This window comes from Thunnus thynnus, chromosome 14, assembly GCF_963924715.1.
Source record: "Thunnus thynnus chromosome 14, fThuThy2.1, whole genome shotgun sequence".
Taxonomy (NCBI): Eukaryota; Metazoa; Chordata; class Actinopteri; order Scombriformes; family Scombridae; genus Thunnus; species Thunnus thynnus.
Genome location: NC_089530.1, coordinates 1495024 through 1512023, shown reverse-complemented (window position 1 = coordinate 1512023; position 17000 = coordinate 1495024). Strand labels below are relative to the sequence as shown.

The 17000-nt window shown below is 39.3% G+C and overlaps 2 protein-coding genes across 2 annotated transcripts; both read left to right on the top strand.

Annotated features, from left to right (window-relative positions):
- The first annotated feature begins 532 nt into the window (after positions 1–532).
- calhm3 (calcium homeostasis modulator 3) lies at positions 533–6203 on the top strand. The gene is made up of 5 exons (XM_067611080.1): positions 533–660; positions 875–1227; positions 2619–2746; positions 2856–2983; positions 4780–6203. Exons 2-5 carry the CDS (start codon positions 941–943, stop codon positions 5227–5229), a joined length of 993 nt encoding a protein of 330 aa, XP_067467181.1. The 5' UTR covers positions 533–660; positions 875–940; the 3' UTR covers positions 5230–6203.
- Positions 6204–7152: 949 nt separating this feature from the next.
- On the top strand, positions 7153–16107 carry LOC137196586 (calcium homeostasis modulator protein 2-like). Its single transcript, XM_067609276.1, has 3 exons — positions 7153–7478; positions 7769–8389; positions 12330–16107. Exons 2-3 carry the CDS (start codon positions 7838–7840, stop codon positions 12741–12743), a joined length of 966 nt encoding a protein of 321 aa, XP_067465377.1. The 5' UTR covers positions 7153–7478; positions 7769–7837; the 3' UTR covers positions 12744–16107.
- The last annotated feature ends 893 nt before the right edge of the window (positions 16108–17000 follow it).

Genomic DNA, 17000 nt, shown 5'->3' with positions numbered 1-17000 from the left:
TTTTAGGCCTTTTGCCAGTGCACTTTGAATGCCTAATTGAAAATAGTTTTCTATTTTTATTTCAGTATCCACACCAAGCCTGCATCTCAACCACTAGAAATGGCTTTTCCAAAATGCTCTCCAGAGCGGGGGCTGTTTGATAATGCCAGTGTGGAGATAGGAGTGTGTGTGGTCTTTAGATGATCCATGTTGAAGGTTTTTCACAGCAGTGTTATTAATACAGTGTGTCTGCCACAATCTGATTTCAACTTGAGTCTTGGCGAAATAACAAAGACATCAACGGGGTTGGAAACAAGCCCCCAGCTTAGTCCAACTTATTTGTCTGATTATCTGCTTGTATTTCTTCACCCCTCAAATCATAGCCAATAAAAACAAATTATGAAAATAAGAGATTATCTTTTAAGAGACCTTTAATATTTTTTTCAGTACAATCCCAACAGTGGTTTGTCTTCTCTACAGTCCCATCTCTTTCAGAGTTGAGTTTCAGTCCCAGTCATTAATACAATACAGCCCTACCAGGAACTAACACTGTGGCTACTTTGATGTGAGTGCTCCTTTAACAGAGAGATAGGGTGTGGTCAGACAGCTCTGCACCTGGTCAGGTGTATTCATGCGTTCTCAGACTCTCCCTGGAACACTGCAGGACTCACTTCATAACAGGTATCTTGAGAGTGAGAGTGAGAATGCTAAACTGTGGATTTGTTCAGGAAAGATAAGTTCATATTGTGAGGTGGGGTGAATTGTTTGGAATTTGAATTAAATAATCAGACTGCAAATACAGACTTTTCATCTTTAAAGAGTATTTTTACAGAAGCTAAAGCATTTTGTAACACTGCTATTTCTGTTTTATGTCAATATCATTGTTTGAATTAAGCCCAGCAGCAGGGGGACCATCTTGCTGTTTCTACTTCCACCCTGAACATTACCTACAGTATAAACTATGGAGCGTCTGAAGTTAGTTCTGCAGTATTTCCAGACCAACTCTGAGTCCATCTCCAATGGGATCTGTATCATCCTGGCCTTGGTCAGCGTCAAGCTCTACACTAGCTTTGACTTCAACTGCCCGTGCCTTCCTCAGTACAACAAACTATACTCTCTGGGAGTGATGATTGTCCCACCCATCATACTGTTCTTCCTGGGGGTCCTGGTCAATCGACATACGGGCGTCATGATGGATGAGTGGATGAGACCTGTTGGGAAAAGATCCAAAAATCCTGCTGTGGTTAAGTGAGTCCGACATTCCCAATTCATGAACAACTCATGATGTGTATTCCTAGAGTTTTAAACCACCAAATGTACTTGGCAACCTGTTTCACAGAAGTGTTTGTTGGATGGATAAACTGTAGTTAGTCAAGATACAATTTCTGTTTGAGTACAGATTAAACAATCCACTCTACGCTGCAGTGGACTAAGTTTAGACTAGAATGATGGGGACTTTTGGGTTCATTACTCAATGTAGATTTTATGAAGATTCACCTCTTTCAAGTGAAATTATTATGACCTGCTAACAGAAATAGCTACTCCACTTAAGTTCAGGCTTATTCACTTCAAACTATACCTATTTAAATAACTGACCCCAGACAATGGTAATAATGTTTTATTGATGGCTCAGTTGTGAATTGTAAAAAATATTTTCTTAATTTGAAATTAACCAGAAAATAAAATAACCTAAATAATACAAATTAAATCCTTTGAAATGAAAAATAGACTCCTGGTGAGGGTTTTTTCTCACCTGAAAATGAAGAAAATAAGAAGTGCACGGCTCCCAGGCTCCTTAGAACTTGAAATGTATTTATTTTGCCATCAACAAAATTACCATAAGCAACCAAAGCACAACAACAAACATAACAAGAATACAACACTCCAGTCCCCCAACCAAAGCACATTACTGGTGCTTTTTTACTGTCTTTGCATGTACCAGTAGCTCAAGCACTTTTTTTCTTCTGTTTTGAAGCTATGTGCCTCAGTCTGGCTCGCCTGACCTCCTCCACTTCAATCCTCCTGCTTTCCTCAGCATTGATTGTTGGCTGGCAAACCAACACTTCCTGCTACCATCTCTTCTGTAACATCTTGTCTAAATCAAGGCTCCATTTCTAATTTCCTCGATGGCAACTGTGAGGGTCTGCAAACTACTAGCACACTAAAAACTTTGCTAAGTTAGCAAGCTACAAGAAACTGAAGTTGAAACTTCGCATAGTGCCTCAACAATAATGAACAATTATTTAACATGATTTGGATCTCAGTTGATTTAATCCCTAATTTTTTCCGACGGGTTGCAAACATATTAATTAAAAAAAATTTTTAGAGGCGTTTGTAGAGGTGTGATCCATTTTTGAACTTCAGGCTAGCTGATTCCCTCTGCTGCCAGTCTTCTAAGCTAGGCTAACCATATCCTGACTCAGGAGTGGCGTCCATCTTCTCTCTTCTAAAATGTTGAAATGTAGTATTGTTTAAATCTAGTATTCAGTGCGCACTACAGATGGTTCAGTACTACATTTAGCATAAAAATGCTGCTGACACTATGCTACAGACTAAAAGGTGACACTGAGAATAATTTTTAGAAGTTGTAGAGATTGTGAGGCTCAGAGGACAAAAACTGGTCCTATCTCTTCCTGCAGGTATCTGTTCTCAGCCATGATCCAGAGGGCCCTGCTGGCACCAATGGTATGGATCCTGGTTACTTTGCTGGATGGAAAGATCTTCATCTGTGCCTTCAGTGTGAGCGTAGACCCTGCACTCTTCTCAGGTAACTGCAAACACCAGGGACATTATACATACATATATACATATTCAATGAGTATTCTCAGTAATCTCTACTGTTTCAGTAGCACTGAGTCTGTGGTATCTCTCCTCAGGTTTGCCCAACAACACAGGACTGGATGTCATCAAAATCATGGCGAAAGTACCCTGCAAGGAGGACATCATCTTCAGGAATAGCTCTTTCCGCAAAGCAGTCTCTCGTTATGTTCGCTGCTACTCCCAAGTAAGCCAGTCATCTGTGTGTGTGTTGTTTGTGTTTGGTTTTTTGTTGTTGTTGTTGGTTTTTTTGTACCATTTTATTGTATGAAATCTTGTATAGCTCTGCCATGTCATGACCACTGCTCACTGTGTTCTATTATTTTAGGAATAGTCTGTCCAGTATCTTGTACATATGGAGATTATGTACCTATATTGTATTTACCTTGTATTTCTCTACAGTACCAGTCAATGGTTTGGACACACATACTCATTCAAGGGTTTTTCTTTATTTTTACTGTTTTCTACATTGTAGAACAATACTGAAGACATCAAAACTATGAAATAAAAATATGGAATCATGTAGTGAACTAAAAAGTGTAAACAAGTCAAAATATCTTTCATATTTTAGATTCCTCAAAGCAGTCACTTTTTGCTTTGATGACATCATCAGACCAACGTACAGATTTCCACTGGTCTAATGTCCATTCTTTGTGTTTCTTAGCCCAAGCAATTCTCTTCTTCTTCTTCTTCTCTTCTTCTTCTTTTCTCTTCAAGGCAAACACTGACTACTTTGAGGAATCTAAAATATGAAACATATTTTGGTTAGTTTAGACCTTTTTTTGTTTACTACATGATTCCATATGTGTATTTTCATAGTTTGATGTCTTCAGAATAGAAAATAGTAAAAATAAAGAAAACCCATTGAATGAGTAGGTGTGTCCAAACTTTTGACTGGTACTGTATATGCACACACACACACACACACACACACACACACACACAGAGAGAGAGAGAGAGAGAGAGAGAGAGAGAGAGAGAGAGAGAGAGATCCTTGTATATTTAACGTTATGACAACCTTCAGTCAGTGGTGTGCATCTGAAAGGGAACCTGTGTAATGGAGAAACTGTTAGTCATTATACAAAGTGCCATAAAATGTTGAATATTTTCTTGACTGACAGTGGAAATGGCAAAATGATGTACAAATTATTGTGATTTCAGTCTTTACTATATAAAGCAGAAATCTGTAGCTAATGTGGAGTGAAATGTATTTCTGGTATGTTCCACACAACTTTTGGGACAAACCTATAATGAAATCAAAGGTTACATTAATTGGGCAACAAACACAGGCTAGTCAAACTTATTTGAAGAGAAAACAAAGATGAACAGTAAAATTATGACCCAAACTGTCTGTTGTAAACATCCACCACAGTTTACAGACCCACTTCCTGCTTTAACATTTCAGATGCGTACACTTTCAGTTTAAACTCCAAATAGAGTGGTTTGGGTAAACTATTGCTTGTGTTTCTTTTCCTGTTGGACTTTGTTGTAGTGATGTCACCATGTTCCCAGATGTCAGCTATTAACTTTAGTACAATGGTATCATAGTTAATGGAAATGATGTCTAAGCCTTCCAAAAAGACCTAAATTAAAGTAAACCAGAATTATCCTTTAATCCTTGAGGAGGTTAGGATATTCAAAAATAACTGTAAAGGTCTTATCTCACAGTGGTTTTCACAAGGACAGGAAAACAATGTACATAGTGTCTACACACAAACACTGACTTTCACATTAAATGGCAAGTTGTGTGTTTAGTATTTCAGTCATTTGTAATAGAAATGTAATCATACTAGTCAGCTGATCAGACTTTTGTTATTGTGTTTGCACACACCTACACCCTCCATGTTTAAGAGTATCAGGGACTTGTGGTGCTACTGATTGATGGCCCTTTGTGGGCTTGTCACAGTCTCTGCATCAAATGACTGATAGCTTTCATTGGTTTTGCCAACCATTGGTGTTGCTAACCTTCCTCGCCTTGTCTAGGCAGTTGGCTGGTCCATCCTCCTCTTCCTGATTGTACTGGGAGCACTGGGACGCCTCATCAAACCCTGTTTTGATGACCACTCCACCTTTTTGCAGACACGCTACTGGAGCAACTACCTCGATGTGGAGCAGAAGCTCTTCGACGAAACCTGCGTCCTCCATGCTCGAGACTTTGCCCGGAAATGTGTGGTACAGTTCTTTGAGGACATGAGGGAGGACACCATACTCCAGATCCCCCATCCACCCTTCATCAAGCACTCCAGAGATGAGTGGGAGGATGAGGAAGAGGAGAGACTTCATGGGATAACAAAGGAAGAGCAAGTGGACCAGCTCCTCAACAAGTGGTACTACAGTAAACCTGAACTGGACGTGACCAGGATTGCCTACAGACCCAGAATGTGTGTTACCTGGGAAGACCGTGAGGGGAAGACTTTATATTCGGATGTCTAGGACACACTCAGTGGTGTGTAGTGCTGTGTGTGTTTGATGCAGGTGAAGTACAGAATCTATGTGATCATTTTTCTTTTTCATGTCATGATGAAGGCCTTTGACTTCATTCGTTTGTGTTTGGGACTATTAAGATAGTTGCTCTTAAGAGCAAACCATGTTTTGACGGTCATTTGAATATGTAAGGGTTTGGGCTAGTTGATTTTGCATACAGGTAGTTCACTTTACCTGGAGCTCACTCACACAGACTGATGGAAACATGCAAAAAACATGCAACATTTGGAACTTCAATCAAAGACCCTGTTTAATTTAACTTGCTTTAAAGCTGCACTAATAAATACGCTAGCGGCATGACAATGTTGGTCGGACTGAAATATCTCAACAACTATTGGACGGACTGCGATGAAATTGTGTACAGAAGGATGGATTGATGGACGGAGGATGTAACCTACTGACTTTGATGATCCCCTGACTTTTCCTCTAGCACCATTATTTTAACTATTTGTGGTTTTTAGTGAAATATCGTAATAAGTATTGGGTTGATCGTCATAACATTGGGTTCTGACATTCATGTCCTCCCACAGAATGAACTGTAACAACTTTGGTGATCCCATGACTTTTCTTCTAGCACCATCATCAGGTCACAATTTCACTTTGTAAATACTTTGGTTTATGGCCAAACACCTGCAAAACTAACGATATTCCCAACAGCCTCAACTGTAATATGTGTTTAGTGCTAATTAGATAAATGTTAAATGCTAGCAAGACGGTGAACATAGTAAACATTACCTGCTAAACGTCAGCATGTTATCATTCATATGTTTTCACTTAGCTCAAAGCTTTATAGAGCCACTAGCAATGATATGTTAACAATAGGGATGGGTATTGATAAGATTTTATTGATACCAATGACATTATCGATTCTGCTTATGGGTCCAATTCTTTATTGATTCCCTTATTGATTCCTTATCAATTTCCTATGTGGAAAAAAAGTATCTGGTTGTAGCCTGAGAGCTAGCTGTAGCAGCAGTCTCTCTGTCATCATTTAAAATTGATAAAATGAGAGAATATTTGTACAGCATTCATTTTCATTTAGGTTTTCTTAGTCAAAGAAAAAATCTGCTAAGCCTGCCTGCATGGCGCTAATGTTATTATAACATAGGATATTGGTAACGGACACGCTGCTCGGTGGGGGGGGGGGGGGGGGGGGGGGCAGTGGCACTCGTGCATAGAGTGTCAAATACATGGCACTACTGGAATTTAAGCCCATGGTGCATAGAAAGATGTTTCAACATATTTCTGGTATTCCTTACTTGAAATGATCATTTTACAGACATTACAACCAGCACTGTTGTTATCTTTCTTTGTGAAATGAAGCCACGCATTGGACTATTTCTTCCTCTCCGCCATGACTCCTTCTTTTTGCAAGTTTCCAGCAGCGTAGACGCATGAATTTGATGTCATTGTTTTGCTATGCTCTACTATCAGAAAAACATGCCGGCGTCGATAAAAGGAATTGATAATCTCGGAGGCATACAACTCCAATGGACTGGACAATTTGGAACCAGTGCTCAACTGGACCACTCCAGACCTATTGTTTTCTACTGAAGATGTAAAACTTAAAATATGCTTACAGATATATTTATAATATATAATATATAATATAATAATTTCACAAAACAGCTGGTCACTGTAGTTATTAACAAATGTTACTCAAACAGGAGGAAAAAGTGTATTTGTTGGGGACTATTTTAACGGTGGATTAATCCACAGTTTTTAATCCACAGTATTTCAGGCTGCAGGATGGTGTGTTTGGAATCGAAATAGACTACAGTATGTGTGTTCATGGTAATGAAAGAACATGTCACCCAGTGCAACAGTGTGGCTCATTACTGTCTCTTTTAGTCAGATACAGGCTTCTCCTTTCTTGGGCTGCTCCACCTTGCCTCCATATTGCTTTATGATCTTCAACACATGTTTTCACTCACAGACCACATTTTTTCTGTGGATAGGAAACTGGAGGGCAGTTCCTGACTGTGACTCATTACTGTGCCCAGCCTGCTGACAGAGACACAAAGTTGCACGCTAAAAGAAGGAACTCTCTTTTCAGTCCTTCATGTATAAAGTTAATTTTATGTTTTGGACTCATCGTATTTTTTCCCAGTTTTTCCTGAGATTTCAATGCACTGGATGTATTGCTAATGGATTGTTAAGGCTTAGTCACATGTCCTGCCTCAGGACACTGCCAGAGGGTGAGTTCGCATGACTGCATGTCCTTGTTGTCTCTGAAGTTGCTGGATTTATTTTTGAAAAACTTTCATTTGTGTTTTCAACAGACTTTCGCATCTTTTTTGATCGACGCCATAAGCATTACATAACTGTAATACTTATTTCCTGCCAGAAAACATAACCCATTCATTTACAAAACAGTCATTCACATTTCAGACTGCTGTAATAACCAAACAGTGTGTTTGCTTGAAACAGAAATTCCTATGAGATGTTTGGTTTCTCATTTATTTCCCTTCTCTTTCTCTCTCTGTAGCCTGATATCGCTGTAAACCAAACTCACAGCTCTTCAGTGTTATTCTCAGTAAAGACCCAACATCCCAACATGGCTGCTGCTGCCCTTGTAACAGAGAACTTTAAGTTTGTGTCTCTCTTCTTCAAGAGCAAAGATGTGATGATCTTCAATGGTCTGATTGCTCTGGGCACTGTGGCCAGCCAGACAGCGTACAGTGTTTTTGCCTTTCATTGTCCATGTTCCTCTGGGAGGAACTACCGCTACGGCCTGGCTGCTATTGGTGCTCCAGCTTTGGCATTTTTCCTAATAGGAATAATGATGAACAAGAATACCTGGGACCTGGTGTTCGAGTGTCGCCTCAGAAACTGCCGTAAGCTTTCGCGAGCCGCAGCCTTTGCACTGCTGGGAACCATCATCGGTCGAGCTGTGGTGGCACCGCTAACATGGGCAGTTATCTCTCTGCTGCAGGGTCAGGCATACACATGTGCCCTCAGTGAGTTTATTGATCCCAATACACTGGAGGGCTTCCCCTTAGGCCAGGGTTCAGAGATCATGGCGAAGTTCCCGTGTCAAGAAAGTGTTCCAACAGAGCTGCAAGGCTTCTGGGCAGAAATTGAGCGGCGTCTGAAATATGAATCTCAGGTAGTAGAGTACCTTTTCTACAACTGTCTTTTATCTCTTGTGTGTTTGATAGACATTGGTTTCGTGCAGTCATCATAGCTGCATAAAAATTAATGCTAGCCCCTACATTTAAATATTACTTAGCCATCAAAACCCATTAAAGGAATACAACATTTTGGGAAATATGTTCATCACTCTTTTACCAAAAGTTAAGTGAGAAAATCAATTCCACTGTAATGTCTAAGCAGGAGTCTGGACGTGGATAGCCTCACTTAGCATAAAGACTGGCAGCAGGGGGAAACAGCTAGCCTGGCTCTGTCCAAAGTTAAAAAAAATACACCTACCAACCCTTCCACAGCTCATTATTGTGTCACTTTGTGTCTCATTTGTTTTACCTGAAACAGAAATGTAATTTGTGGTTTTAGGGGGAGTTAGGGGCTAGAACTATTCCTTGATGAACAACAGTTTATCCATCCGCCCAGCGTGATGGTACCAAACCTGTCAACCTCACTGTTATGACACGATTCCAGGACGAAGCACACAGTCACTGCACCTTGCTGTTGTTCACCAAGAAATAGTTCCAGTATGTAGTTTAACTTTCAGAGAGTCCTCATCGAGAAGAAAGTGAATAAACATTTCCTAGAATATCAAACTATTCCTTTGACATAAATTAACTGTGTGGAGCAACGTGGAACAATGAGCTATTGCAATATTTAGTCAGTGTGATTTAATCATTACCTTAGCTATGGCTCAACTAACCGCAAAGGGGACGTTTTCCCTTTAAGGCCCAACTAAGCCACACAGGTGTTTTCAATTACTGCCGCTGATTAGACCTCTGCTCAGGCTGAACTTGTGTGGAGCAATGCTGGGAATTACATGATGTCACCAATCTCTATGTACTAATAAGAATGATAAAGTTGTAAGCCCACATGCCTGTAAGTAGAGGTCTAATTGTGCAAAATGAATGAAAACATCGGTGTGGGTGTACCATGGGTGTGTGGGGCCTTTAAAACAATTGCTTGACAACTGGTCTACTGTGAAACCCACAATGAGAAGATTAATATTAATTTCACCTGTATGTCCAGTTGGTCCAGGATATCCTTCACCTACTTACACAAGGACTAGAACAGGAAGGAATCTGTCAAAGGTTAAAAAATACACCTTTCAACAACTCCAGATGTGTCAGCTTTACATCTTATGTTGTTTATATAACTTGTGTGTGGAAGCAATAACTTCAGTACATAAACAGCATAGAGTTACTATTATGTAGAAGGCACTTGATATTAGAAAAACATCCATAAACCACATCATGGGTTATATATGTTGAAAATTGCACTGATGGACCTTTTTCACAGCAGACATTTTGACAAGGAAGCCATACTGGTGAATCATAATAACAATACCAGTGTCATGAATTTGGAAAACTAAATGTAATTTAGTCATCATTAATGTTATTAATTGTATCTGTGTTTTTCCTGCATTTCAGATTGTCTGCTGTGGAAAATCTATCAGCTAAAGGGCCCAGTGTAATTAAGACCTGGCAGCCTCACTATAAGGATATCATGACTTTTGAGATGCTGCACACAGTCACAGCAAAAAGCTAGTAAAGAAATAGCTCCTTTTACATTCTCACACATGTTAAAAAACCAAGATAAGCTGTGTGAACAACACAGCTTTGGAGCTGATGGAAGACTCCAAGCATCATTTTTCTGTGTGCCTTTTTCCCACTTTTGATGGAACTAGACAAGCAGTTTCCCCCTACTTCCAGTCGTTCTGCTAAACAAGTAGAAACACATCCTGGACTTACTGAATCTCTGTACTGGATGCAAAGAGATGAAAGTGGTAATGATGTTCTCAATCTGATTGTAAGTAAGACAGCAAACAAAAATGTCAAACTGTCTGTAAAAGAATAAGTCTGGTGATATTCTATATTTTTCTTCTTGTCAACCAATCCCATATGCAGGCCCAAACCAGTAATGAACATGTGCCTTCATTACCATGAACACACACACTGTAGTTTAATTGGACTCAATCACCAACACACTGTCCTGCTGCCAGAAATACTCACTAGAGCACCAAATATGCATTAATCCGCAGCTGAAAATAGGCCCGAACAAATGCACATTTGTTAAAAACTACATTGTTAGGAACTACATATTTGTGAGCTGTTTTTAAACATTTAAGTAGGGATCAATGGACTTGGGAAGTCAGAAGGTGTTGAGAGAGTAACAAAGTGTTGGTTTTCGTTTTTACCATGGGACTTGTTGACAGTAAGAAAAATAAGGAATATTATTATATAGTTATTACATAATTAATCTTTATGGTGACTAAGAAAAAATGATTTAACACCTTTTCCCGCTGACATTTTGCAAAAGCCATTCACAATGTATTTGCATTATATGTGCTCCTCTATTGCACTAATTTCCATGTTGAAGGTAGGATCTGCCATTCCTGCTTGTATGCTAATACAAACAGTAGTAGTGTAGCACACAGTTTTGCATCAGCAGATGCCCACATGAATACAGGGATATGCACAATAAACATACATACACCATTTCCCACCCACATTAAACAATCCTTCATTATGAAGCACTTTGTAAAGCTTCTCTCAATATGAGTGCTGTAAGCAGCTGTAAATCTGTGACAGCTTAGTAACACAGGATTTAGACTCAAAAGCACAACTCACAGGCAGGACAGGTAGGCAACAAGCATGGAGTCAGAAAAGACAACCAGGTCTAACAGAGCATAACCAAGCAGATTGACATCCAAACAGGCAGGCAAGGATTTTTAAAAAAGCAGTCTAGGTGACGGCTAAGGGGAAGGTATATACTGTATGAAGAATACTGAGGAGGTAATGAAGGAATTAGAGGCAGGTGTGCAGGTGGGTGTGGAGGTCAGGTGATGCAGAAAGGCAGGACCACACTGCAGACAACTGCTCAACATGGATGCTTTTTTATTTTTTATTCTTTTTTTTGCACAATTTAAAATCAGGCCAGAGAACAAGATCGGAGTATTAACAGCCAGACATTGTGCTCAGGAAAGTTGAACAGAGAGGGAACAGGCAGATACTGGAACAACAGGAGAGAATAGTAACTGACAGACCAACCATATCGCCAGACATGACAAACAGTCAATATTGGACAATTCTGCAAAACCACATATAATGTTTTTTTACATCCAGTGCCAACATTTTTTTAGGATTCTCACTTCCTACAATATCTGTGCATGGCAGCTACAGTTAAAGTTAGGGAAAGATCATTGTTACGGTTAATAAAAAGGCAAATATTGCAGGACAGCGATGAGATATGAACTTTGGTATTCTGCATGAAAGTCAGATGTGCTACATGCCCATCCACCATCCCCACCTCCACACCCCTACTCTCCTATTCCCTACACTACTCCCAGCATTGGAACTGAACTTTAGGATTACATGTATGTAATCATCCAATATGAACAGGATATTGGGCTGGACAGCTGGAAATAGAAAAAAAGCTGCAAAATAAAAATTGTGAATTAGCTGTCATTGATTTCTGATATTGGCTATTGATGATTAAGAAATCACTACCAATTATGGTTTATGGGTACATGTGATAAATTAGTGATAACAAAGGTGCTATAATTAGCCACTGTCGTCAGTAAGTCACAGCATTTTCTCTTTGCCATTCTTTTCATGAACAGATATAAAGACTGGTAGAACAGAGATAGGTATTAATATACAAACAGTTCCTGTGTGCCTACATTCATCTATGGGAGTGGAAGCCAGTCTATTGGATGCATGCTAAGGTTTACAATGGTGGAGATGTACAGTGTAAAACATAACATGCATATGAATGGCTTCATGATGAAAAGATTGTATATGCATATTTCTGTCTATGTGCATACAGAGAGTTTTAGTTATCATGGTCCAGTGCTTCAGAACCTGCATTAAAGTGTTGACTCAGGGACTGTCTGTTGTTTACAGCTGATTGGCTGGCTGGTGGTGGCAGGAATGTCTCTGATGGTGTTCCTGTTGCTGTGTATGAAGCGCTGCTCCTCTCCCTTTGGGTACCGGCAAGAAGAGTACTGGTCTCAGTACCGCTCCAGTGAAAATACCCTCTTCCAACGCACAGCTGCTGTCCATGCCCGCCTCCTGGCTGCTGAGAACATTAAGAGCTTCTTTGGCTTCGTGGCTTTGGAGAATGATGAAAAGGAGTTGCTTGCTGAACACCAGAGTGCTAGTCCTATCTGCAGCAATGAGTGGAACAGAGTGACTGGTGTGTACCTCTACAGGGAGAAGAACGGACTGCCTCTGTACAGCAGGCTCAATAAATGGGCCACGTACAGCCTGGAGAATAACATGGAGGCCATGGAGAAAGAGATGGATGTGCTCAGCTGACAGTATTCTGTCCATTAAGGCATCAGTATGCTTCAAATAAACTGCTGGTCAGATTGTCATTTTAGACAATCTGTATGCAGTGATTGGCCAGGTGTGTGGAGGTATGACAGTAGGTGGGATTTGAACTTCTCTACTCATGCTCTTCTGATACTTTTCATGTGTACAACCATGAATGCCACCAAACACATTGTGATGCTGAACGCTGTCAAAGAGAGACTTTTTGAAAGTGTGCACCCTTAACTCCTTTTGATTGATTACATCACTCTCTATAAAAGATGGGCTTTCACCTTTCAATGTGTTTGAATGAGCTTTTGTAAGAACTGGTTCATTTGAAGCATACTGAACCCTTAATTCATCAATACAACTTGTCAAGTGCTGAAGTGCTAAATACCAAAAAAATTCTGTAGCAGAAGCCAAGCAGCACAGAACTATAGTGCTACAGCAGTAAGGATGGAAGAGCAGTAAATAAACCTCAGACCTGTAATTATTGTGTTTCGTTAATTTATTAGCAAAAATTCACTGTCAGCGGTTGACACAGGTTTCCTAACAATCTTCCCCTTCAACCCCTTCAACTCTGTTGGCTCCATCTTTATAAAGACACGTGGTACATTAATGTTGGAACAAGTAGATTCAGAATATTATTGTTATACAGTGAGGAAAATATAAGCAAATGTAAAAAGAAATGTAAGCCACATTCTTAAGAAAAAAAAAACTGATCAATGCTGAAAGGTCACATGACTCCATCTCTTCCTGCTGTCTCAAACTCAAAAAGCCAAAGACGAGTTCTTCCTCTGCAAATAAAAGATAAGTGGAACCTACAGCAGCATCTTTCCCTCGATCTGAGAGGCACCATATTCATATTTGTTGACAAGTCCAACTGCTCCACCCACCTGATTTATTGAATTTGATCACAGTTTGATCACCTGTTGGTCATTAATGCAGCAATACATTTACTGGAGCTCCCTTGACATGTAGAAATCCTCAAGCCAAACATGTCATGCTTACTGCAGATTGGACAATGTATATGTGGAGCTAGAGAACAACCACTAATCATATGTCATGCTGCTGTATATCATGTGGAGACCACACCATATAAATTTCATGTAAATCGGATTATGTTTCTCATATAAGGCTGACTTCCTGTTGTCAGTAGGTGGCGCTATGACTATGACTCAATATGGGCGTGTATATGTCTTCAGGCCTGGACTCTTATCCAGTATGTGAAAAGAATACATGTGAGATGACTGGGAGAAGCCAGCTTGCCTGCTGTTACTGTAACATTTGTGAGGGTGGCAGCAGCAGAGGACCATTTATATCATGATATTTATGCCCTTGTAAAAAAAACTATTTTATAATTTACGGGTTGGAGCTGCTACTTACTTGTAATCTGTAACTCCAGGATGTTGTACCACCTTTTGCATTCTTCAGGGGTTGAAAACAGCAGAGCACTGATTTTGTTTGTTTTTTTCTGATGAGATTTGTTTCTATTTCAGACAGTTTCCTATCATTTCACACTGTGACATCATGTTGGGAGTGGTTACAGTTTTAATAGCGCACAATTTTGACCACACGCTTATGTGATGGTCAGTGTGATCGGAGGTGAAACAGGCTTGAAACTTTAATCCATAGCCAGAGAAACACTGCTTTTCACCTTTTCAGGTTTTTTTTCTCATTTATTTTTTTCATTCTAATCTTACAAGTTGTAGTCTATGAAGAAAATAATTCAGTTCATTTGTTTTCATTTTTATAGTAACATATTTTATCAAAAATTTAAAATGTTGAGGAATTTTATCAAAAATAGAGTAACATCCCTTTAAAACAGTGTATGCACTGTATAGCTTATACTGAAGCCTTGGGCCACATAATTGGTCAAAGGAATGCCTGAAAGATCATTTTCATAATAGTACATTTCTCTTTTCTTTCTTGGGGTTGCAATTTGGAATTCCTGTATTTTATACACACTTTTTGTATAGATTTCCCCCTTTTCTTCTTCCTATCTTAGATTTTGTCTTTCTTGTTACTTGTGCCCTTCTGTTTCTCTCCTTCTTGTGCTCCTGTACCACTGTGCTACATATGAAGAATTGTATTAGCACCAAAGTGTGTCTTAATCACCTTCCTGACTGAAATCGTCTCTTTTTTTTTCTGTTTTTTTTTTTTTTTGTATGTAATAAATAATTTTTCACAAAAATTAAGGTGGGTAATATAAAGAACAAAAATCTTTATGTAGACATCCTAATATTTACTACTTACTATATTTACTGTCTTTATCATTTTAGTTGATCTTATTTGCATGACTTACCAGTAGGTCTTCACAGAGATTCTGTTATGGCATGCTCTTTCACTTTGACCCTTGGGTCACTAGGGGGCAGTGCAATGCAATATGGGGAGGAAGTGGCCTGAATCTTTTTATACATACTCTCCATTAGATATGATGACTTACAAAAGATACATTACAGTTTTTTACGATTGCTTACACACTAAGATTAACTAACACAGTTAGTGAAGGAGCAAAACATCAGCTCAGATCTGCACAACTATAAGTACGTTCTCAGCTTCACACTTTTTGCAAAACACTAAACACACTTCTCCACATTACACAGAAATCTAACATGATGTCACTACTTTGCCATTTCAAGGCATTGCCTTTCAAAATACCACACCTATAAACCAACTGATTAAACATGGCCGTCAAGTGTACAGAAACTGAGGTGCTTAAGTGTAAACTCACCAATCAGGGGTAAGCTTTAAAAAAGGCATCAGGTGAGTGTACCTGTCTTCAACAAAAATGGAAGGCAACATTGCAATAAGAGGAAGAGGAGGAGGGAGAGTGAGGATGAGAGGGGGGAGCCCGCAGAGGAAGAGGGGTAGGGAGAGGAAGAGGTAGAGGTAGACCTGGAGGAAGACAATGACAGAGGCCGGACAGATAGTTCAGCCCATCCTCAGCAGATATACTGTTGCAACAGTTATTTGGACATTTTTGACAAGAGCACAGGTGAAAAACAACTTTTCTCTACCTTCTAAAGTAAAATCAGTACAATTCACTGCATTCCATGTTTGAAACAATGCCTTGTACACTGTCCTGTGACATTTTACATGTAATTTGATTGGTCTACATAGGATTGAGTGTCTAGAACATCAAGGATGAAGGGGACCACATTCTCAGAGGAACAAGAGAGAGCTATTGTAAACATGGTTTTGGCCAATAATGCGATATGCCTCAGACAAATTCAAACAAACATCCTCAGTGACCACACATTCTATTTGGAATATGTTCTGTTCTGATTTTCAGTGCAAAATGCAACCTTTGGAAATGCATAGATGTATTGACTGATGTTACAATGTGGAGAGAAATGAATAATAATTACAATAAAGTCTCTGAAGCCATAAGAAAATAGAACCTCCCTTTTCCCAACAGACACAGACTCACCACCAGTCTTGATTTCATCGGTGTGCAGTACTGGTCTTGTGTGTTGTGTTTGGTCGATATATTCATGTACTTTAATAATATCTCTGAAAAAATCAAACTCAAGAAATCAAAGTGAGACTATATCATTAGAAAAGTAGAAATGTTAGAAGTAGAGATGTTTCAGGTTGAGCACAGCAGTTTGTAAGTGGTTCAAACAATCAGTTCATATGAACCATGTGTGTGCCATACCGTGACAAAATGGGGTTTTTATGAATTATTACATAGTTTTGAATGAAGTGTTTCATTTTGCAAAAGATATGAGGTGTTCTGCTACTTGTATGTGTGGTTGCATGAATTGTGATTAGTGTTTTGACAAAATGAACTCTGTTTCCAAAATCATGCTTAAGCAATCATAAAAAACTGTAATCCACAATGATCCAGCTCTTTCCTAAAGGTCTGGGCCCGACCCAAGGCAGGGGTGATTCGTGATGCTTATTACTTCAAACAGGAAACAGGAAAACTTGGAACCAGACAGCCCTCTGACCATCTGATTATTACATATTTATTTGAAGTTTTCTCTTTAATTTTCTCTTGCACAATATCAACACACAAACATGAACACTACTTACCTGTGCTGATCAGACAGTATGTCAGCCAAATTGTTATTATATTGCAGAAGTGTGGACTCAAGTGGACATAAGACAATTGAGTCAGCCTTGAGTCATGAATCTGATGACTTAAGAGTTGACTTGATGAAATGAAACATCATTTGCAACTGGATTTTGGCACCAGTGGCTGATGACGACACCTGGACTTTAGCCTTCTGACTTGGAATGAGTTATAAAAAAGAA

What these genes read in the sequence shown, in the direction of transcription:
- LOC137196586 (XM_067609276.1), top strand. Translation starts at nt 7,838, where the DNA reads ATGGCTGCTGCTGCCCTTGTAACAGAGAACTTTAAGTTTGTGTCTCTC. An exon ending in GTCTGAAATATGAATCTCAG is followed by an intron (nt 8,390 to 12,329) that starts GTAGTAGAGTAC and finishes TGTTGTTTACAG; the next exon opens with CTGATTGGCTGGCTGGTGGT.
- calhm3 (XM_067611080.1), top strand. Translation starts at nt 941, where the DNA reads ATGGAGCGTCTGAAGTTAGTTCTGCAGTATTTCCAGACCAACTCTGAG. An exon ending in AGACCCTGCACTCTTCTCAG is followed by an intron (nt 2,747 to 2,855) that starts GTAACTGCAAAC and finishes ATCTCTCCTCAG; the next exon opens with GTTTGCCCAACAACACAGGA. An exon ending in ATGTTCGCTGCTACTCCCAA is followed by an intron (nt 2,984 to 4,779) that starts GTAAGCCAGTCA and finishes CGCCTTGTCTAG; the next exon opens with GCAGTTGGCTGGTCCATCCT.